Source organism: Tachypleus tridentatus, chromosome 2 (assembly GCF_004210375.1).
Source record: "Tachypleus tridentatus isolate NWPU-2018 chromosome 2, ASM421037v1, whole genome shotgun sequence".
NCBI classification, from domain to species: domain Eukaryota; kingdom Metazoa; phylum Arthropoda; class Merostomata; order Xiphosura; family Limulidae; genus Tachypleus; species Tachypleus tridentatus.
The window spans coordinates 92,380,701-92,405,531 of record NC_134826.1 but is presented as its reverse complement, the minus strand read 5'-3'; the positions used below and the strand labels follow the sequence as shown (position 1 = coordinate 92,405,531).

The window sequence follows — 24,831 nt, the reverse complement described above, 5'->3', positions numbered from 1 at the left end:
TCTTCCACAATTTACAAGCTTTTACTAAATTACATTTAAAATTTAATTAAGCATCTCTACTATTAATTTAACAGTGAAATTAGTATTATCATGCAATATTTTGATTTATTCAAGTTTTAATTTCTTTATTTCAAAATCACTCTTAAAATTTTTTTAAATGTCATTTTTTGTTGTCACATGATGTGCTAGCTTACTTTCCTTCAATCTGTGTGACTTGTATACTTCTTTGTGTACACTAGGTTAATTACTCTATTTACACATTTTTCTTATAAGCTCTTTGAGCTATGCTTGAAAGAAAGGAGAAATATTTTTTTTGTAACTCTTGAGAGAAGTCACACCTACTTTCTACACATAGGTGCAATTTCTCAACAAGTTATACTTATTTGAGCTAGATGTTTATAACTGACAGACAAATTACATTTTAAAATATGATCTCCCATTATTTATTTTAAAATTGGTACAAAGGATTTCTGTAGACAACTGATTAAACCACACTTATCATTGTTTCTACTTTTGTCCTCATCAGCACTTGGCATTATTTCTCATGTAGAAACATATTAGTTAGCTAGCTAGACAGTTAAAAGGTGTTTTAGTTATATTTTTAGTTCATTATGTGTCATTTATGTTTTAAGATGTGTATTTGAAAGGTTTAAGTGTTTTAATGTATCACAACTCCTTGGTTCATGAGAATGTTTAGCAAATCAAGAACAAAAAGATTGTTGAAGACTAAAGTATTTCTGACAACAGTGCCAGGGTACAACCAGTGATCTGTTGCAAGAAGTAATAACAGTGCTAAAGGACAGGAAAAGAAAATATGTGATTGTGTAAAGATATTCAGTAAAGATTATAATCAAAAGATCTTTTAACATTATTTGACAGAAAATTAAAATTTTAGAACGTTTTTTGTATGTTTTAATTTTTAAACATTTAATTGTACTGCATGTTGATGATAATAGTTACATGATAGAGAAAGTGAAAAGTAACTTAAATATGTACCTTGAAAACTTTGCATAGTCATCAAGGAATTGCTAGGAGATGTACAAATAAAGTTTAAAAACTACATGGAAACCACCTTGAATCTGAGTGCAAGTAACTACTATAAATAAATAGCAAATTTATTGGAAATGATTAAAATAATCTTTTTCTAATCTATGCAAAATACTTGCAATCTTTAACAGAATCTAAACAACTTGTATGAAGGTATGTTAAAAAACTCGTTATCATAATTATTGTTGAACTGTGTATCATTGTTCATAGGAGCAAGTGCCAGTTGGACCTACCCAAACCATAGGGTTAATACGTAATTTGTAGTGATTAGTTTACATCAGCATTTAATCAGAAATATGATTGTATGCCGAGTAAGCGTAAAAATATTGGTTAAAAAATATTGTTGATAAAAAAAATGCAAGCTGAATTATAAGATTTCATCATTTGTTATTATTGTTAGGAGGAAGTAACTTATTTTTGCTCATTTTGAAGGATAAGTATAAACAGTGGGAGTGATTAACGTACTAAACTTTTTTAGAGAAAAGATGTTAACCCTATTGCCACAGGCATCCTTTACTGTGCATGTCACAAGGTTTTAGAGACATTAATTCAAAATTTAATTAAACTACTTTTTGTTTTTCATACCAATTAGTATAGCATAAAACCATAGCTATATTTAAATATTTTATAAGTTTTAATTCCTTAATTTTGTGAGGCAATATTTTTAAAAATCTTGGATTTCTCCTAGTTTGAAAAGTGTCATATATTTTCTCTAGGCATCCCCTTTTCTCTATTTTATTCATAATTCCTCCAATAAGTAAGAAATGTAACATTTATTACTCATTACAAAATCATCATTAGTCAAACAAACCATAACTTTTAAAACCTTTAAGCTTCTTTGGGTACAGAGCTATCAAATAGAAAATCAGGCCCCTCTTGCCACACCCATCTGTCATATCCTCTCTTTCTGGATTTCTTAATAGTTTTCTCTTACTCTCAATACTATAATATGTATAACCAATTGAAAGCCAAGGTTTTCATCTGTCAAAAGATATTGTGCTGTTTTCTGAACAGAGAATTGTCATTTTCTCTATTAGTACAGGTTTCATTCCTATGGAAGAGATTACGACTAGCTTGGATAAATTTATAATGGCTCTTATTGCACAGTGAGAAAGCCAGAAAAATTGTGATACTTTAGGGGAACTTGTTTTTTTGCATATTGTTATTGTACAGATAGGGATTTCTCTAGGTTAGTAATATTGTATTTGATGAAGTAAATAATAACAAAATAATGTTTCAAAACTGCTCGTGGATAATGTAATTTGATATTGTAATATGAGTTCCATGTTCCCCAAGTGATTCACACTTAAAACGGCATGGATAGTAGTAGTTAGCTGTGGTTCAAAAAGCAATAAAACAATAAAATTTAATTGTAAATAGATATATGTTGTTATGGGTTTAAAGCTACTTAGAATAAATGAGTATAATTTTATATTACAAATTGAAGTCATTTTAGAAAGAAGAAAAGGGTAATTTAGAATTATTTAGATTTTAGTGTATGTCTAGTTATGAGGTCCCTCAAACTTATCCAATATTCTATAAAGTTATAGTAGAGAAAATAACATAAAATATAAAGTTTTACTGGAACTAAACATTTGAAATGTATGTAGGAAGTTTTAGAGATTACATGGATGAAATTTGTTAGATGGAGAAAAGTATTTTTAATCTTAACATGAAAATTATTTTGCACTTTTACTAGACAAAAATAAGGCTTTTTTAGTTTATTAAAAACACTTCAGTAAAATACAAATTTTTTTATACATGAGACTTAAAGTTTGCTGAAAGTCTGCCAAATTTTGTAAAGTTGCACACTACATTGAAAATTAGTAGCATCAAAACTGTAAAGACTTTTAAATAAGTAGAAAGACTTTGTGTGGATGATCGAGTTGACTGAGCCTTTATTGAGATAATTAATATTGTGCTGACATTTTCGTTATCTTTAATAGGTTCGACAGGTGGACTGGGTAGACTGGGTATGGCCCCAACATCTGAAAGAAAGCCAAACAGAAGCAACTAATGCTATAGAAGAAATGAAATATCCCAAAGTACAAAAGTAAGAATTGTGTTCTCTTTCTGAAAATCATAATGTTTGTAAAAGTTAATTTTGGAAAAATATAAATAATACAACTTCACTCAAGGAAACTGTTTTATTTCTTTAAAAAAAAACAACTTAAGCTCCAAAAAAAAAACATTTAATTGCTTTATCCTTTCTTTTGGTAAAAGGTATCTTACCTGAACTAATACACTACAGCTATTATAGTAATTGCAGTGCACACGTTGTTGTCAAACACTTTACATTAAGGTAAAGTTTCAAGTTGGTTTAGTAAAGAGTTGTTTTATAGTGTTCAAGTTTTTTATGTAAGTGTTTTATGTTACAGTTCTCACTTCATTACATTAAATCCAAAGCTATCTCTAAGAAAATACATTTTTTGACAAGGTAACTTACTTCTGCTCACATAGTTATTTTCATTCAGTGCTGCCTTCTATTGGTAAAATGTTTATTGCATAAAAGAAGCATTTTACTCCCATGTACCCGTTTTTTCACATAGTCTAACTGATTCACACATGCAAATTGTTATGTGATAGACATCTTCCAATAGATGCACCCCACTCGCACATGATTTATGTGACTCCTGTGCTATTCAATCTCATTATCACTTCTTGTTTAGCAGCAAGAAGTTTTATTTGGTGCTTTCTTCAAATTTTGAATTTTTATGTTGTGTTTTCCAGCTTTCTACTTATTTTTAAAGTTATTATTTATCCCTTATTTTGTGATATTTAATTTTTTATCCAGTTATGGACTTAAAGAAAGAAAACCACAGAAGAATGATTACCAGCACATCTGTGTTTAGTTTTCATTTGCATTATAAATTGTGGAGTGCAAATTACCTCATCAAAGGTTGTAAGTTCTACCGTCACACTTACTTAGGCTTTAGAAGAGAGGAATTTGACTTTAGAATTATTGGCAATTATTTGTAAAAGATTGATCATCATTTAAGACAGTGCACAGGATGACAAAGCATTTCAGTCTTTTTCCTTTGCCTTAATTTGCCATGTTTTTCCATATTGGTATCTTGAAACTTTCTGCTGTATGTCAGGCTTTGGGTCTTTTTTTTTTCCTCTTGCAGAAAATCATCTGGTTATGATACAGTTCTGTGGTGGTGGCATATATCAGTCACCAGAAAAGCACTTGTTCTCTTTCACTTTATTGCCAGATGTTGAATTTCCTTTTTTGGGCCCTGCACACATAGTATTCATCTACTTGCATGCCATGTTCCATGTGCTTTCAGTCTTGTCTTGGAATGTCTATCTCACCCAGATATAGTGATCTTGATCTCTTAATCCTTAGGTTTTCCATGGTTATGTACTTGGGTGAATTTGCCACTATTCTCAGTACCAAGTTACCTAGATTTTGGTCTCCAGTGCCTCATCCACTTGCTCTGGTTGTCAATGTGTTAGTCAGAATTGGGGTGGTCAAATTCCTTTATGTGCATCCTCTAATCCAACTCCTTCCCAGAATGATTTCTGTTACGACTCCATTCCATTTCGAGTCCTACTGATTATCAGTTACTGGCTGTCTCGGCCATGGTTTCCACAGTTGATCCAGATCCAGTCTGTTGTACAGCATTCCATCCCTACTATGGCAGTCTTGGTCCCAAGTAGTTTAACCCATCATTCCTACCTTTCGTCTTCACATATGATTTTTATTATCTAGTCCTTGGTGAGGAGATCAGTTTATCCAGGCAAGTAACTTTGTTGTTAGCATATTCAGTTCAGCTGCCTTCAGTGGAAGTTTATAAATGCAAGTGGAGCAGTTTTGCATTTGGTCTATGAATTGTGGGCTCTTTCCTGCTTGTCCAACTGTTCCTTTTATTATGGCTTTCCATACTTGGTTATTTGAGCAAGATGGCTTCAAGCTCCTCAATCATAGATTATCATGTTGCCTTACATTTTTAGTTTATTCTAGTACCATAGTTTTTGTGTCCCATATCTTGTCAGTATTGTTACATTTCTTCCAGATTAGTTGCCATTCATGGTATGTGGCTTTTCCAGAATAGGATGTCATTGTGGTTTTTCACTGCTTTATTTTGCCTCTGTTTGAACTTTGTTTTTTTTGTTTCGTGTTTCATTTATCCCTTAAGGAATACTTTCCTTCCTTTTAGCCTGTGGATGTTGTTGATTGGATTTATTTGCCACCAACGTTTCATGTACTCTGTGCCATTTCTCTTGTCTTGTCCTTTACTTTCCAAAACATTGCCAGCTTGGGAAAGTAATTCCTTCTCCTTCTTGCTGATTTCTTTTCTTTTCATTTTCCACTTTTTCTAAGTCTAATTCAGACAGACTTTTATATCCATTTCATGACCTTCATTGTTATATCACCTATGGGACTTCTTTTCATTATAACCATTCTTGTCTATTCATTCCTTGGCAACTATCCTCTATTCATGGTCTCTTTCTTTCCACCTCTACTTACTGGAATCAATCTTTAGTTTAATTGTCTTTTTCTTTTCTTTGTCTCCCTTTTTTTGTTGATTACTCTGAGTGTTTCTTTATAAAATTAGGTACGTTACTTTCTTCTTGCAGTCTCTTCTGCATTGTCATTTGGAGGAAATTCTTCAAATGGGCAGCATGAACCACTCCACATACTTTCATCTTTCACCATCTGCGTAGTATTGATGTTTCTTCCTTATCAGGTTATCTTCTTTTTGTGGCAATTTTTCAGACTTCAGTGTTACTATAACTAAGTTTTCTTTTTATTATATATTTTTTTCAAGGGCTTGTACCATACTTCAATCTGGATCCTGCTTTATGGTGAGAGGAGTTTGTCTGGAAACACTTCAGTCACTAAGATTTGTACTCAAATATGCACTTTATGGCTATGGTGATTTTATTTTCATAATTATTGTCACCACTAAATTGACACTGTTCTATAATGTAAGATTGCTTGTACATTATTCCTTCTAATATATTTGTTTTATAAATATGCCCATTCTGGACTGTACCTCAATAGACTTTATGGGTAAAACAAAAGTTGGTTGCTGCTTATCATTGCCATTTGTTAGGTTAAATAAATTTGATTCAGACTGCTTTTCAAAATAGGGTTTCATGGTCACCCATTGTACTCTCTATAGTGTGTACCTTCCTCTGAACTCCCCACTGTGTTTTCTCTTTTTGTTTCTTCCACTGGGGTAGTGGACAATTTAGGTTTCTTCTGGATGAGATATATTCCATATAAACAATGATGAATCCAGTCAGTAGAGAGTAGTTACATGGTGTAGTTGATAGAAATTCTTCTAAATTTTCACCATATCTGCACTGGCTTCTCAGAGGGAATATTGTTGCTTTGGAATGAGCTGGAATAATGACTTAGGATCCTTCATCACATCAAAATCAGTTGCCAACAGTTGAATTTTGGATTTAGAGCTGAATCATTTACCATATTGCTCACACTCATGTTGAAATGGTTGGGATCCCTCATCTGACCTCTGCATGGATGTCAGTTCCTGATGGCTATGATTTGGATTTATAGCTGAACCAAAAGTCCACACGTGTTCAGGGGGTACCTAGGGCCTCACTCATTTTGCCTCAGGTGTATTTTGTATTGTGGGTCACAGTGGGTGCACTTGTTAACTGCTCTGCTTCTTCCTCTTGTGCTAACCCCTGATGTCTTTATGTTGAGGGAGTTTTCTGCTCTTGAGGTATGTTTAGTTTGAGTGGAATATTTCCCTATTTCACTCTGAGCACATGTGCCCTGTACCTCCATTAGTGGTGGAAATCTTTCTCTCCATTTGGCCAGACTTGTGGACAAGACAGTATGATTGTCTTTACTTACCCCCCACATGAATATTGTTTCACAATGGTTGAGTTTTAGATTGTAGTCAACTTAGCAACAGTATGATCTTCGTCCTACCCCCACATGGTTGTCAGTTCCTGGCAATCAAATTTTGGATGCAGTTGACTTGCTTTGTATGGTTTGTTTCTCTCTAGCCACTCTACACCTTTGTCCATCAGGGAAATGCTTAACATTTTTAGGGTGTTATCTAAGCACATAAAACATGCAGTTTTAGGGGCCAATCACATAAATTATTGTGAAGTGTATTCAGTAGTGTAAGTTATAAAAAAAAAAAAAAAAAATCACTGATTTAAATAGTGGATATTACATCACTTGGAAGAAAACAAAAGATATTATATTTTATTTTGTTGTGAACTCATAGCCCTTGAAAAAAACAAAAAGAAGCCAAACTTTCTTTTTTTCAGACCGTTTATTTATTTATTTTTTTCCATAAATGATCTTTAATTTCTCTCTAAAGTATGGTAATAACAGTAACTTTTTGTTCCCATTTAGTTACAAGGGATGATAAGCCATGTGGCGTCCTGCTAATATTGCACTGTATATTAGCTATTGTTTTAGAAATTTGTAGAAGAGCACAAGTCAAAAGAGTGATTTGAATTTAGAATATTTCATTATTTTCCAGTAGGGTTTTTTCAGTTGTTTGAATTGCACATATCACTGTAAGAGGTGTCACCATAAGTTTGAAAGTGGTAAACAGGTATATATAAATATTTGCACAATAACTGTCCTATTGGACAGCTATGGAACATTTCATTTTTTCATTTTAATCTAATAAAAGTTACTTCAGGTGTTAAAAAGGTATGGTCAGAATAGGATTGAACATGCAGCATAAAGAAATGAAATCATAATTGGTTGCCAAATTGGTAGCTACACTTGTTAAGAATTTTGTAGCAATTATTCTTTAAATAGTTATTCAAGCCACTTTTTTTTTTTTTTATTATTCAACTTAGGCATTATGGTGGGTAAAACAAAATACACACAGTCTAACTAAGTAATGACTGAAGATTTGCTGTAAAATTCTTATAAGTGCTATATGTATAGCTACCAGTCTGGCTGCTAATGTTGATATTATTCATTTAAGTTGCATGCTTAATCCTTTTTGGTTGCATTTTTTTTCACATATAAATTACTTTTAATCAGTATGTGCCAAAAAAACCACAGCAAATAGGCCTCAAACATTAACTTTTGCAAAATAGAAAAATATCAAATTACTGTATTAGTATACTCAAAATCCCTGTAATTTGGTAGGGTCTCTAATTAAAATATACGTGGATTGTAAAAAAATCCCATTCCTATTCAGAGCACAGCTTATTGATCACACATCTACAGTTTTGGCAAAAGTCTTTCTTTTGTCTTCAAGTTACTTATAAACAACTGTCAGAATTACTTAGAGGGGTAAATTCTCTTTATATTGGTTATAAACTTGAGCTAGGTGATATTAGTTAAGAACTTTTAAATGATTGATTTGTTTGTATCTCACAAAGGTAACACATGTATCAATCATTTACAAGCCACAAGATCAGTCAGAGATTTTATGTTTCATTCTTTCAAATAAAAAATGTAAAAGAGATAGTATTTTTTTAGGGGATGTGTGTTTATTGATAACTTCAGTCACTTCAAACTTAACCCTTTTGCCACAGGTATCCTTTACTATGTATGACTGAAAGTTTTATTAAACTACTTTTTGTTTGTTATACCAATTAATATGGCTTAAACACACAACTAGTGATCCATATTTTGATAATATATAACTTTTATTTTGTCCACTATCCCTTCAAAATGTACAAAATTAAACCTTAATTGCTCTCTACAACGTTGTTTCTTAAATGATTTTTATAACCTTCAGTTTTGTTTGGTTACAGAGCTGCCACACCTACCTGACTCATCCAAAATAAATTATAATAATGTTTAACAAGGCATGTATGAGAGCAGTATGAATATAACGTAATTTGATAGCATAACATGAGCTGCATGTGCCCTAAGTGATTTACAACTTTTTTTGACACTGATGGTAGTTAGACACAGTTCAAAAGGCAATAAAGCAATAACATTCAATTATAAATATATGTATACTGTTATAAGCTTAACCCTATCGTGATGGGTTTTGAATGAAAATCCATGTCATCTCTTTTGTTGACTTGCATTCAAAATTTTATTTAACACCAACTTTATGAATTTATGTCATTACGTTTGCTATCAAAGTGTAGGTTATAAATCAAAATTTCATATTATAAATTATTTAAGTTCTTAATTTAAGAGAAAATATTTAAAAAACTTAAACATTGATTTTTTTTGTGTCATGTGGTATGTTAATTGCAGCACTGGTTCAAATTAGGTTTTTTGATGTCAAAATACAAGGTTATAGTTTTGTAGAAATTAGAAATTGAAATTACCAATATTTAATAGCTAGAATATAAAATAAACTATATTTTATATGGTTAGATATCACTAATATACTGAATCAAACACAGTAGCCCCTGCTCACCTTTGATTTTTGGAAACAGTCCCTTATATGTGAATAACCAGTTCAGAATGTTATGCAAGTGGTTTTCTCAACCATTTTCAAATTTAATGGTATTGTTTGTTTCTTTTGATACACACCTAAGTTGAGTCTTTAGCCTTTTTTGAAACTTTTTTTTTGACCCACATACAGCTCCATTACTAAACTTGATAAAGTGTAATGGATTTCTGTGGTATTGATATAATAATTTCTTATTTTTTGGTTATTGAAATGTATGTATAGAACCAAAAGAAAAACATTATTTCATTTCACATCCACCACGTGTGAAACTTTTTAAGGGTTAGTAACCTACAATGAGCAGAAACTGAGTACAAAGGTTGTAACTAGAAGAGGTAATTGTTTGCGTTATTTCTTTGTTTACTGTTCCATGTTTTAAGAAAAATAAGTTTAAAAGTGTATTTGTAAATAGTAATTATGTATGTACATAAATTTATTGTAAGCGAAATGTGATTATATTTTATGAAGTACTAGTTCACTGAAACACTTTTCTCTATAAAACAGCATCTGGGCTTGTTAAACCTCAGTTGTAAAGAATAAAGACCAGTTTTATATTCTTGTATATGCTAACTTGAGTGCATGTCTGCCTCATTATTAGAACTGTCTTAGCTAGCAGTGGCTGAATGGTCAATGTAATAAAAATATATATAAATGTTTAATGTTATAGCATTTAAGCTATTAGATTAAACATTTTAATTTTTTGAGTTATAATTTTTAGTCATTCTAGAAAGAAAAAAGCATAATTTACATTAACTTATTTTTTTATTGTGGTTATTATCAGTCAAATCTATCAAATGTTCATAGATTCCAGTTTTGTACTGAAAATAACATAAAGTGGAACATTTTTTTGTAAAAATACTTTATCTGGAGGTTATATAGATTTTAGATGTGGAATTTAAACATTTTTTTATGCATGAAAGTATTTTTGATCTTAAAGTGAAAATTATTCTGCATGTTACCTAGCAACATTCTTAAATTAAAATATCTTAAAACTTAATTTAAAAAAATTGATATTTTGTGAATGAAACCCTTGTAATATTTACTAATAACATGCAAAAGTTAGTCAGCATATGTATATATTATCAAAAATCATAGTGTAAATACTCTCATTTATACCTTTGTGGTTATGAGCTGGGTGCATTCCACCCAACCCATAATGAAGGGGTTAATACTACTTAGGACAAAGTAATGTAGTTTAATGCTATAATCTGAAGTCACTCTAGAAAGAAAAAAGGATGATTTAGTTGTTTTTTTTTCTTTGCTGTGAGGTCAGTCAAATTAGTTGATCCCATTTTGAGTTAAGGATGATATATAAAGCTTTACTGAAAAAAAAATTGAAATGTATTTATAAGGTTTTAAGGATTATACAAATCAAACTTGATGTTTTTGAGATGAGGAAAAGTATTTTTAATCTTAAAATGAAAATTACTTTGCATACAGAATATTCAGAATAAATACTCAGTATATTCATAGACAAATCTTCATTTTAATTTATTAAAATACTTGACTAAAAATGTAAATTTTTGTATGTGAAAGACTACTGCATTTTGTATCAATATACACACTATAATAAAAGTTAGAAGTGTTAAATCTATAGATTAAATGAGTACAAAGAGGTTAAGTGGTCTGTCAAATTGACCAAGTTCATATTAGGAGAGTTAATGAAGCTTCAAAGTACAATTTCTGTAGTTGTTACAGTTATTATTGTTTGTCAGTATTACACAATGACATTATCAACTTTACTGTACATAATAGGAATCTGGCTGCTGAAGTGTTGACAAAAGAAGAACTTTTATGTGGCTCTTTCAAATATGTGAGCTTTGATGTAGGCTTGGCGTGATATATAAAAAGTTAAAAAAGAATAGTATTCTGATTGAAAACAATAGTCATCTTTATGAAAGTTCAAATACTCAAATATAAATAATTTTATATGTCATTTCCATTATACAGTTTGAATAATGGACAAAGTAATGACATTCTTATTAATGAAAAAGTACATGTATTTTGAATACATGGACATTCGTGGATCATACACGACTGACAAGTGTTCATAAATTTGGTAAGGTCCATTTATGGTTTGTCACAAGCTGTACTCAGTTGAGAAATGTTTAGATAAATTTATATGAAGCCAAAATTTTAGTGGGCCATGTGGACTACCTAGCAGGCTTTTTTTACATGCACACTAGCATTTTAGGGGCTGTTGACTCCACCAAGGCCCCTACTAATTTCAAGCTTTGTATTATGGTAAGGATCACTGTCCAACTGTGTTCTCCCTGATTGGGATGTGCTCCACAGATTTGTTCACCTGGATCTGTCTCACCTTTTCCATATCTGGGCAAAGAGTATATGCTATACAGAAGTAGTGCAGTATTCCATGTATCATCCTTTTATTAGAGGGTTTCATCATGAGGATGTCCTTTAGATGTTTTCAGAGAATGCTTCTATTTTCTCCTTTACACTGGACCCTCTATCTATTCATCGTGGGATTTTAGCTATGTATGCGAGTGGAAGTAATCCCATTTCCGACTGAGGCCATTTTGTCTTCTTGTGAGAGCAGACTTGTATATGTGAATTTTTAAAGTATAAAGAACTTGTTTTTTACTGGTTTTCAGGTTTTATGTTTTTTAAATAGTAGCATAACATTCAATTATTTGTATGAAATTACATTATTTAAAGAAGTTTGAAGAGAAGTTTAATATTAAAAAATCCCAAAATATGCTAGTATAAGTAAGTGCTCTCTAAGGAAAAACATTTTTTTCAGCATTTTAAACAAATTTTTTCTTGCACTTTAATGCTGGTTCTCCCATTTGTAATTGGTATTCTAACCTCTTTTTAATCTGTTTTCTTTATAAAACAGCATCTGGGCATGTTAAACCTCAGTTGTAAAATATTTAGCCAATCCTAGTTGAAGGTGCCAATTTCAGTATGCTGTTGCTTCAGTTGCTGTATTTTATGTTTAACAAATCATAGGATGATAAGGAAAGCATATAACAAAACATTGTTCTTTGGATTTTACATTGTGAATTTTATGTAGAGGTTGTAATTAGCAGTGGTGGATGATACTTTTTTATGTATATAAGCCTTAGTGGACATTTTTCTTTTGGAACATGAAAAAACAGTATGTGACTTTTATTTTTCTATAGTAGCTTAAATCATGCTATATTTAGTTGTATTAATTACTATATTGAAAAATTTACTCAAAATAAATGTAATCTTAAGAAAGAGGTTGATTTGTAAATGTAGGGTTAAGATCTATTGAGTGGTGAGTGCATGGTCTTTATGGGGATAAGGCTTAGTTCTTTGAACAGGAGTTTATGATTCTTATATTCTTCTGAGCTCAATAATTTAGCATAATTTTATATTCACAATAAAAATATGATTTAGTATTTAGAATGATAACCCTGTTTGTTTTTATGAACTACTAGTACCACTTTCAGTTTCAGGCTCATTGTAAGTTGGATATGTCACTTAATCAACCTTGTAAACATTGTGCCATAAAAAATTAGGAAATAAATATAAGTTATGCTTTTTTGTGCTAGAATTAGTACATATTATAATATGAAAATATAAATATTTAGTCTAACTAGCTTAAGTCTCATAATGCTGTATATATATTATTTATTTTTATTATATTGACCTTCCAGTCATGTCTATCTAATATTACATGACTTGGAATTATGAGATGCATATGCACCCATGATATGTAACAACTAATATAAAAGTGACCTTTAGTTTTCCTTGTTCTGGCTGTGTTGTAGTTGACTAGTAAACAACTATCTCTTCTTGCTATGATCTCTGAACTTGGTTGCTGCTGAACATAGGTTGCAAAGCTTTTTGAAATTTTTCATGCAGAGGATAGCAAACAATTTTTTTTTTTTGTTTTACATATACAGTTGAATAACCAAAAATCATAAATAACTACTGATACCACAGAACACTGCTATAATTTATTAAGCTTAGTAATTAAGGTGTATTTAGATTTAAAAAAATATGAAACTGAATAGACTAAAGATATGATCTACCTTCTTGAAATTTTAGTTCGAAAGAATGTGTAAGTTTTTTTACAGATTAAAATGCTTGAGAAAAACATTAAGGAAACATTCTCAGCTGTCAGTTAGTTATTCACATGTCATATATTGAAGTAAGTGTATCTAAGGGACAGTTTTCAAAAATGAAAAGAAGTGAATGAGGCTACTATCTGATTCAGTACACAAGTCTTATCTCAATGAAATAAAAAGATACAAGTTTCTTATTTTATATTGTAGGTTGTTAATATTAGTAATTTTAGGTCCCAGTTTGTAAGAAACTATACTTAGTATTTATGAATGAGAATAAAGTTCCAATTGGAGATAAAATAAAACTATTTTCTGTATAAAAAACAACATATTTAACAGATTACACTTTGGCTTTTTATTGGTTATAAATGATATAATATACCATTAAATGTCAGAGGATGTGACAGGAAAGTGTTGCAAAATGATTCTAGATTATGGCTCTGTAACCAAACAAGCTATAAAAATTATGCTTTATTTGAGTAATAATATAAGTAATTTACATCAAATTTTGTGATTTTTGAAAGGATGATAAACTAGAGAAGAGGGAAGACCTAAGGTGAATGTCACAGTTCTCATATAAGGGGAAATTAATAAATTCCTAAAATATTGCCTTATAAAATTAAGAACTTAAAATTTATTTAATATTAAAGTATGGTTTATTAGTTAATTTTGATGCCAAGTTTATTTGCATGTCATGTTAACCCTTCCATGATGGGTCACAGGTCAAAGGCCATATCACGTTTGTTGAAATACATTCAATATTTTATTGAATTATTATTTTTGAATTTAAGTTAGTAAGTTTGAAATAAAACTGCAGATGATAATTTAAACTTTTAATATTATATGAGTTAATTTCATAGTTTCAAAGTAAATATTAAGAGAATACACCCAAGTATAGATTCTAGTGATATGATGAATGCAGTACTGTTTAAAATTAGATGCTTGTGATGTCAAAATACTAAGTCTGTACTTTCATACAAATTAGTAACTCAGATTATTAATATTGACAAGCTACAATATAAGATAAGAACCTTGTAACTTCTTACTTCACCGAGATATGTGTTAGGTACTGAATCAAACACAGTGACCCCATTCACCTCTTTCTGTTTTTGAAAACTGTCCCTAATGTATACTTACTTTAATATATATGACATGTGAATAACTAATCTGACAGCTCAGAATGTTCCCTTAGTGGTTTTCTCAGCCATTTTAATCTTTGAAAAGGCTTGTATGTTGTAGTGGATTTCTGATATTAGTTTAGTTATTTATGATTTTTTGGTTATTCAACTGTGTATATAAAACCTAAAAAAATTTTGTTTGATATCCTCTATGTGTGAAACTTTAAAAGGCCTAGCAACCGAATACAAAGGTCATAGCGAGAAGAGATAATTGTTTGGTATTTAGAAGAAAAAAAACATGACTTTAATTTATTTCTAAATAGTAACAATGTATATACATACATATATATATATATAATATAATAACTGAAATGTGACTGTATATTACAAAATACTAAAACACAGCCAAGATAGGAAAGACTTAAGATTAGTTTTATATTACTGGCTATGTTACATTATGAGGCTTAAGTAATTTAGAGTAAACATTTTTTTGTGTGTTATAATATGTAGTCATTCTGGAAGTTTATAAATAATTATTGAATTTTATTTTTAGGATGTGTACAAGTTTGGTCAGATAACAGACCATATGTAATTAGAGTTTAAAAAATAAAATATAGTCTTACTGAAAACAAACATTTGAAATATATTTAGGAAGTTTGAGATTATGCAGAGAATATATGAGAATTTTTTGACAATGAATAGTTTTTTTTAACCACAACATGAAATCACTTTGCTCTGAGAGTAGCTACAAAACAGATTATTTTAACAAACAAATCTTTAGTAAAAATATTTTACTTAAAAAATTAGATTTTTTGGTATACAAAATACTTCTATATTAAAAGTTTACCAAATTTTGTGAAGGTACATATGATGTATCAAAAGTTATAGTGCAGATGCTTAATATATGCAACTGTGTAGACAAACGTGTGTATATTATACCACATTCATATTCAGAAGAGTGAATAAAGTCGTTTAATTAAATTTTGAATGTAACTTGGTGAAACCTCATGATGTGCAGAAAAGGATATCTATATGGAGAATCTTAAGTAGGTTTTCTGTATATACTATCAGATGGGTGTCATAAGATGTTACACTCATTTTGTTGTTTTTTTATATAGATACTGCCTGATGAGTGTCAAAGGGTGTTACACAGACTTCCATATTGATTTTGGTGGAACATCAGTGTGGTATCATATCATTAGAGGAAAAAAGGTAAACTTATTAATTGTTTACTCATTAAAGTTGGATCTTGTGCATATTGTGTTTTATGGATTTATGCATTTAGATATTCTTCATTCATATATTCATTGACATTTGTGACAAACTCTTGTTAATACCTTTATTCAATATTTTACATACAAAAAAATCTAATGGCTTTTTTTAAATTTCCAACTAATCTATACATAGAGAATTTGTAAAATGCATATTAAATATTATGAATTTTGTTTCTTTTCCTAACTTGTGCAGAGACCACACTGTACTGTTGTATTTAGTGTCTTTTTTTTTTTCCATATATGATTCACAATGCACATTCGTAATTGTTATTTCTCTTGGTTATGTAATGTACATGGCAGATAATTGAATGTTGCTTTTTCTTCTTTTCTCGTTTTTCACGTCTTTAGATAATTTTTTGAATCGTGAACTAACTGGGAAAAACCCATTTTTCACTTACTAAACCTACTTTTCACAGTACAACATTTTTTTTCTTTATAGTTTCATTTGACATTTTCATTACACCTACTTATTTGTGTAATTGTTTGATTGAATTTGTACAGAGACTTGCAGTGAGGCTGTTAATTAAAAATGTTCTGGCACAGAAATTAAAATATTTCTTGAGATAAATTGTCACTTTTACCTGTATAGAATACAGGTATCAGCTTGAAAATACAATATAAATTAACTTATTTTTAAACACACACACACAATGGTTTCTTTAAAACCAAAAAGGCTTAAAATAACATATTGATTCACAAATTGTTTTTTCTGACAACCTGCTGAATGAACTGAACCCATTATGGATATTTTAATCAAAGATTTATGATTCAAGATGTGTTATCTCGTAATTATTGAATGTTTGTATTACTGTGTATGGAACACCCTAAAATATTAATGTCTTTGTGACTTACTCAGTCCTACAAGAAAAAAACAAACATTTAAAATTAGCAAAAAATAGGAAATTATACCTGATTTGTGTGATAAACAAAATTTGGCTACTGAGTTCATTTCAGTGTTGTTTGCTTCTCTCAAGATACCTTTAGTCATCGTATTTAATATGGGGACTGTGTTTTATGGACTTTTGTAGTCATGTCTGTTTCAACCTATGGCTGTGTTTGATATTTTTGATGCATAATTGTTTCTTTCTTTAATATGTTTTATAAGAAAACAAATACTATTTATGTTTGATAAATTCCTGATATATTAATATGTGCACTTATTTTATGAAAAATGTTATATTGAAAATCTACAATTTTATATACGTTTTTACAAAAAAGTAATGTGTTTCACTATAGAAATTTATATAACCAGAAAGTTTGGCTTTATGATTTTATATATATATATACTCTTCAAAAAAAGAAACGCAAAAGGCAAAATTTGAGACATATTGTTAACAAGTTTATTCCCGGTAGTTCAGTATGACATGTGTGAAACTTTGCACATTCACTGCTGAACATCCAAAGTCTGCAAAGGCGAAGTCCACGCTCACTAGTTGAAGTTTAACGTTACTCAGTGTCAATAACGAGTATGCCCCCCGTGAGCATCAATAACTGCTTGGCATCTCCTGCCCATGGAAGCGATGAGATGACGAATCACTTCCTGTGGAATGGCTGTCCACTCAGCCTGTAAGGCTGCTGCAAGCTGAGGTAGAGTCTGAGGTTGAGGTTGTCGCCGTTGCAGACATCGGTCCAACTCATCCCAAAGATGTTCGATGGGGCTTAAATCTGGTAATCTGGAGGACTAGGGAAGAACGTTGATGTTGTGGTGTTTCAAGAAGACAGTGGTGAGTCGGGCTGTGTGAGGACGGGCGTTGTCATGTTGAAAAACATCGTTGACGTTCACCATGATAGGTTACACATGGGGCCTAAGAATCTCGTCGACGGTTGCGTATGGTCTGATCGGAAATCCTACACAGCCCTGGTATGGTTGAGGCAGTAGACGTTGCAGCGGTGGTCCTATCCCAAAGGTGACGTAACTGGATGTAGCGATCTTGTGCGGACGTGGTCACACGAGGTCTGCCAGATTATGGACGGTCACAGGTTGATCAATGTTGTTGAAGATGATTCCATAGCCTTGTGATGGTGGTTGGGTGGACATTCACAGCTCTGGCAACATCTGATCGAGATTTGCCTGCTTAAAGGGACCAATAGCATTGTTGCGTTGTGTTTCAGTCAGTCTTGGCGTAACTGTATTGCGTGTCGGTGGTTTAACACTGAGCTATGGAAACCGAGAACCCGTCACTTTTAAAGGGATTTTGCACATGTTGCACTTGCAGAACATGCAGATCTCTCAAACAAATTTATTGGACACGAATGCATTTTGGTGAAAAATCCGATGTTTTCCTCCGTTTTCAAAGTGCACAACTTTTATTGTCATTTTGGTCTGATAATCAGTGCCTTAATACGTGTAACATCACATACTCTGAGCTTGTAACGTTATTACATATATTTCTCTTTAAAATAACAAAAATATCCCTTTTGCATTTCATTCATTTATTCATATTTGGTTATTTAATGCAGTGGTTTCCACGCTGTTGATTTCTACCCGATATGGGGTCATAGCACAGCCAAGAGGGTTGAGAGGAAACTGTTACAATTATGCATATTTTTAAGTACTGTTTTAAGCTGTGTAAACTTTTAGACCCCAAAATGGGGTCACATAAAAATTTTGGAAAGTGCTGATTTAGTGTTGTGCTTGGATGTCCACATTTAGTTACACTAATTGCTTATCCAAAAATATTTTTGTGTTGGTGAAAATATATATTATTAGGTATATACTTTATTAGATAATTTCAAACTATTTTAATATTTTATTTTCAGGTATTTTGGCTGATTCCTCCTATAGAACGAAACCTTACTCTTTATGAACAGTGGGTTTTGTCAGGCAAACAGGGAGATGTATTCTTTGGAGACACTGTTGAAAAATGTGCAAGGGTTGAACTCAAAACTGGATATACATTTTTTATTCCAACAGGTATACTGTTAGGAATGTAAAACTATTTAACACAAACAAATGTAGTTATATATTACAATTTGAGAACATTCTGGAAAGAAAAATAAGGTTTTTTTTGTTACAAGGTCAATCAGATTGACAAACCTTGTATAATGTTAGGGTTGAGAAAATAAGTAAAACAAGAATGTACTGGAGAAAAATGTTTGAAATTCATTTAGGAAATTTTATATTTTTAAAACAAGAATATTTTTAATCTTAACATGGAAATCATTTAACACTCAGGCTAGTGTGTAGAAATAACATATATAATTAGTGGACAGATCTTTAGTAAAAATACTTTAATAAAAACCTAAACTTTTGTGTATAGAAGAATTGTAATGTTTACTAATTACTAAGAGTCTGTGTGATGTTGTGAAGATACACAGTATAATAAAAGTTAACGTATGGAAATTATAATGAATACAAAATGGTTGTGAGGTCAGTAAATTCAATTGACTTCTTTGCAAGAGAATTAAGAAATGTAACACTTTCTTGTGTTGTACAATTTACATCATACATTTGTTGCTGCCTAGGGCTTCACAATAGTAAAGGCTGACTCTGTTTTGCCACTTTTCAGATCTTTCATACAGTAGACAGTCATGGTGTCTTACATATATATAGGCTCTATAATTTCCACATATGTGCGTAGTGTAAAACATAATGCCTGTGGTTTTTAACTAATCTTCCAGTTTTAGTACCATAAAATTTCCAATACTAGCTTGAGTATCCAAATAACTAATTTATGTCTAAAATAGTTCCAGCTGTTAGATTATCAAGCTGTTTAGAAATTATACATTGGTAGAACTCGTATACCAAGTAAAACTGAACAGTGTTATTATTTTTAATTAATACTGAAAATTGCATTCATTTTAGATATTGTGCATTAGGGATTCAATTTCTTACTTTCTGTATGTGCAGGTCTGCGATTTTATGCTTTATACATAGTTAAGTGGGTTGTTAGTAATATGTGACTTAGTAAATTACTGACTAATGAACTAAACTGTTATGTATCTTTATACATATTTTCAATATTCAGTTATTCAAGATAAGGAATACTAGTTAAGTCTTCATTAGTAAAAACTGAAGAAAGAAAGTAGAATTTAATAATCTGTCATTTCATAATCATCAGATGCAAGCCTTTCATTGTCATCCATCTGAGGAACTATTCCCATCCTAACATTTTGTTTACTCCTAATGTACTTAAAAAAAATCCTTATGGTTGATTTTTATGTTTTCAACTAAGTGTTTTTTTCTATGTACATGTGCTGGCCTGGCATGGCCAAGCACTTTAAAACATGAGACTCGTAATCTGAGAGTCGCGGGTTTGCATCCCTGTCTCGCCAAACATGCTCGCCCTTTCAGCCATGGGGGCTTTATAATGTGACGGTCAATTCCACTTTTCGTTGGTAAAAGAGTAGCCCAAGAGTTGGTGGTGGGTGGTTATAACTAGCTGCCTTCCCTCTAGTCTTACACTGCTAAATTAGGGACAGCTAGCACAGATAGCCCTCAAGTAGCTTTGTGCAAAATTCAAAAACAAACAAACTATGTACATGTGGATGTCCTAATTTCCTGTTTGACTAACTTTCTTGATTTTTTGAAATCTTCTGTAATATCAGCCAGTTTAAATTTCTTAAATTTGTGATGCTTTTCTTTATCTTTTATACTCTCTGGGAATGAACCTTGTTTCTTGCTTCCAGCTGTTCTTTTCTTTCTGCAAGGAATATATTTGTTTTGAATATGAAAAAATATTTCTTCAAAATTTTCCACATTTATTCAGTGTACCCCGAGGTACACTATTTGCAACATTAATTCAGTTTGATCTTCGGACCATTGTTTTGTTTTATTTACATTAATCACATAGGTGAAGAAATGGTCAATAAATTACTTAAGTTTGCTGATGATATCAAAGTCTTTGGTATTGATGACTGTGAAGAGGATGCTACTGTTTTAGAAAAGGATTTAGATCATTTAATGAGTCAGGCAAATAAATGGCAGATGACTTTAATTATGATAAATGCTGCAAGATATTGCATCTAAGTTATCATAATTTGAATTACAAGTATAATTTGGATGGGAATAACGTCATGACTGTCATGAAAGAAAAGGATCTTGGTGTAATGGTTGATCAGTCATCAACCAAGTCATCCAAGCAGTGTGCTGTTGTCAGTGGTAGAGCAAATGGGATATTAGGTTTTATCTACACAAGTATTGAATACAAGTCAAAAGAGATTATCATTCCATTGTATATGTCACTGATTAGGCCACATTTGGAGTATATTGTTTAGTCATGGGCTACTTACCTTAGGAAAGACATTGAATTTTTGGAAAGGGTTCAGAAGTGGGTTACTAAAATGGTACAGAAGGGTTGTCATTTGAGGAGGCATTAAGATCCTTAAAATTGTTTTCTCTTGAAAAAAGAAGAGTTAGAGGGAATCTGATTGAAGGGTTTAAGATTGTAAAAGGAATTGAAAATGTTGATGCATCAACATTTTTTTCACACTTAATGGTAAGAATTATAAAGCTAGGGGAAAAAATACAGAATTTAAGCAATGTAGAAATCATTTTCAGCTAAGACAACCCTATTTTTCAAATAAGGTGGTTGGTCTATGGAATGGTGTTGCCTTTGGATGTTTTGGAGGCAATAATTTTTAGTGAATTTAAAAGAAAGCTTGGCAAATATGTGAATAATAAGTTTTTTTTATTTAATAGTTTTAGAATGGCTTGGAGGATGGCACAGTTGATATGGACCAGGAGGTCCCTTGTTGTCTTTGTTTTTATTTGATAATTTGTCAGTCTTAGTGCAAGTAAATTTACTGACTTACAAACTACTGTGCTGCAGTGTGATAGAAACAGAAGATATGATTTATGTATTGATTGTTCTTGACCTAAACCTAATAAAGATGTGATTGCATGTAAAGTTCCACTTAAATGCTTATGTTAGCAAAAAACAATTTAATCTCTAAGGTTATAAGCTATAAATATATTATTGTTGAAGTTGTGTGGTAATCACGTTCTCTAGTTTTTCTTCAAAATATGGTGTTAAGCATGTTTATACTTTACTCAGTCTTGTTTTATGCCAATCAGTTCTTTCAACTGATAATTATAAAATATTTGGTGGACAAAAAGTCATTATGCACAATAGGAAACTATTAAATGATAGATTCAAAGATAAATATTTTTACTTTCTCACAAGTTACAATTGCAAATTATAATTCTTTGAAAACAATTTAGTATTTTTAGTTATAAATTGTAAAGTTTGTAAGAGTTTCAGCTTCCACACAAATGAAAAATAACAAAATACTATATTTTTTGAAATGTATCTTTTGAGGGTTCCTTTGATAGTTATTTTATTTTATTTATAATTTTTTCCCTGTACAGGCTGGATACATGCTGTATATACTCCTGAAGATACACTTGTGTTTGGAGGTAATTTCTTACATAGCTTTGCCATCGAAAGACAGCTACGAATTGCAGAAATAGAAGATGCAACACATGTAAGCTCTGAAGTTATTTTCATATTTTCTACTTTCCATACAAACATAATAACTTAGATTTACTAAGCTGTATTCAGCATTTTTGGTATACATTCAAATAGCAAAAAAGGCTTCAGCTAAAACAAGTTAATTTGAGAAAAAAATTAAACTGAAATTTTATGATATTTGATTAACCCTCTTTGTATGAGCAGATCAAAGTGTGCTTGTCATGGCTTTTTTAGAGCTACAATCTCAATTTAATTAAACTGTTTTATTATTGTGGTATATAAATAAATTTAGCATAAAAATGTAGGTAATAAATCAAATATCACTATACAAGTTTAATTTCTTAATTTGACAAGGTAATATTTAAAAAAACATCAATTCCACCCTAGTATGAGAATTGAAACATTTTCTCTCTAGGTATCCCCTCTTCTGTACTTTGTTTACCACCCCTCTCAGAAGTATGGGATTTAACATGCCACTCATTATAATATAGTTACAAGATTAGTGAAATTTTTAACTTAAAAAGGGTGAATGGAATCATCAAGAAAAAGTACAAAAACAAGTTGAATCAAAATACAAAGCCAACAGCTAGGAACTCTTAAAAACCAACTAGGCTGGAAATTGTATCTGTTTTCTCAAAGTACATATCCCTGTTTTGACTCCACTAAAATTGATAAATACTGCATAAGTGAAGTCAAAATAGGATTTCTAGCTTGAAAAAATTATCAAATTTTGCATTATATTACATTGTTTTCAGTATAGAGAAAAACAAAAAATTATTTTGTGGTTATAAAAAAAACATCAGTATGTTACTGATTTGCCAGTGTGTCACCATACTATAAACAGAAGAAGAAATATGTTATTTTATGTTCAGAGAGTTGTCTTTTTTACTATAGTTTATTGAACTTTATTCCCATAGGAAATATACTGCTGTGATTAGCCATTTTCAATGGCTCTTATTGCATAGTTATAAAGTCAGAAAAATTATGAAAGCTATAGGACATTGTCTGTTTTTTGCACGTTACTATTCTGTGTTATTAGGCACATTATTCAGTGAAGTAGTATTATTAGTATAAAAAAGTAGGGTTGATTTTCACAAACTGTTGACAGAAAAGAAAAGATTATGACCGAGGTAAGTGTTGTATTTCTTGTTTTGCATATGTATTCGTTTTTATTATTATAAAACTAAAATTTTAGTTAAGGATTCTGATTTTTTCCACTTCAAAATACTTAATGTTTACTGAAAGTTTGCCAAATTTTGTGAAGATGCATCAGATATTTTCAGTTGTAGTATGTATACTAACTACCATGGTTAAGTTGTGATTACAAAATCATGTTAAATACATGATCCCTTTGCAGTAAGGTTAGTTCATACTTGAAGGGCTTGCTCATTTTGGCCTGAAATAACCTCATGTATGTGAATTTTTTTCTGTAATTGTGCTGCTAATTTCACAGATATAAAACATACAACTGACTGTAAATAATAATTTGAATTATTTTGAATATTTTAGGAACTTTTATTAAATATTCTTGTTTTAGTTCAGTAGTTTTTGGTAAATAACATGAGGAAAAAATTATATTCAGTACATAGAAGAATGTGATATTACAAGCTGTTGTTGCACTTTGCTTATTCATCAGTTTCAGATATGTGCTGGGGGCGATGTCATTTATATTTTTCAAAATATGTGCTTATTCAACAAAGCCCCTCATTTAGATCTGTCAACAGGCATTGGAGCAGAAAATAATTGTGAATAGTGATAATTACTTATAACACCTTATTTGAATTTTTAAAAAAAGCCAACTCCCTCTGAAAGGATTTTCTATAAATCTTAATGGAGCACTACTGTGGCTGTCTACATATCTATGTATGTAGTCAAAATACAAGATCTCTGCCAAAAGTAAAATTTGGCATCATCTATTGAAGGGAACCACAAGTAAAAATCCACAAAAATTCAGTTAGAAAAATAACTATGGTATGTGCAACAACTGTTCCTTTATTGCAGAACACCCCTCGGTGTGGATTCCTGTACATGGTGAGGGGACTTTCCAGGGAAGGTTCTGTTCTATCTGGTTACCTTCTCTGGGATCTAAACATCCACCCACGTGTTTGCTGTGCGTGGCGACCTGTGAAGGGGAGGAGAGGATCCTGGTGGTTGAGGGGTCCAACCCTAACACACCACTTTGGCCTCAATTCCTGTAGACGGCGGCCTTTGGGTGGCCCCCCTTGGGTCAATCGGCTGGTCCACTTGGGCTAGAGTCAACCAAGTACCAGTGTTGGAAGTTCTCAACGGGTGTTGTGGACATTGTGCCTGATGCTGATGTTTGGGTATAGTGCTCACGAAACCCTGGCGTTGCTGCATTGTCCTTAGCGTGACTTTGTAGTGCGTCCCCTTGTAGGGCTCCATGGTGGGTGGGGTCAGTGGGTACCAAATTTTTCTTTTCCTATGGATCCTCTAAAAATTTAAATAAAATTGTAAAAAAAACAGTCAATGGGTAGCGACCACGCCTTGAATACTCAGAACAGCAATCTTCAACATCAGTAACACACGCACTC

General features: G+C 31.3%; 1 protein-coding gene across 4 annotated transcripts in view; it reads left to right on the top strand.

The window, feature by feature from the left end:
- LOC143244545 (lysine-specific demethylase 2A-like) overlaps positions 1-24,831 on the top strand; it is a 69,460-nt gene that overhangs the window by 21,287 nt on the left and 23,342 nt on the right. For all 4 annotated transcript variants that reach the window (XM_076489451.1, XM_076489450.1, XM_076489452.1 and 1 more), the window contains 4 exons: positions 2,994-3,100; positions 15,711-15,804; positions 18,627-18,780; positions 22,177-22,292. In XM_076489451.1, coding sequence (XP_076345566.1) covers positions 2,994-3,100; positions 15,711-15,804; positions 18,627-18,780; positions 22,177-22,292 — 471 coding nt within the window. The remainder of the gene's footprint in view (positions 1-2,993; positions 3,101-15,710; positions 15,805-18,626; positions 18,781-22,176; positions 22,293-24,831) is intronic.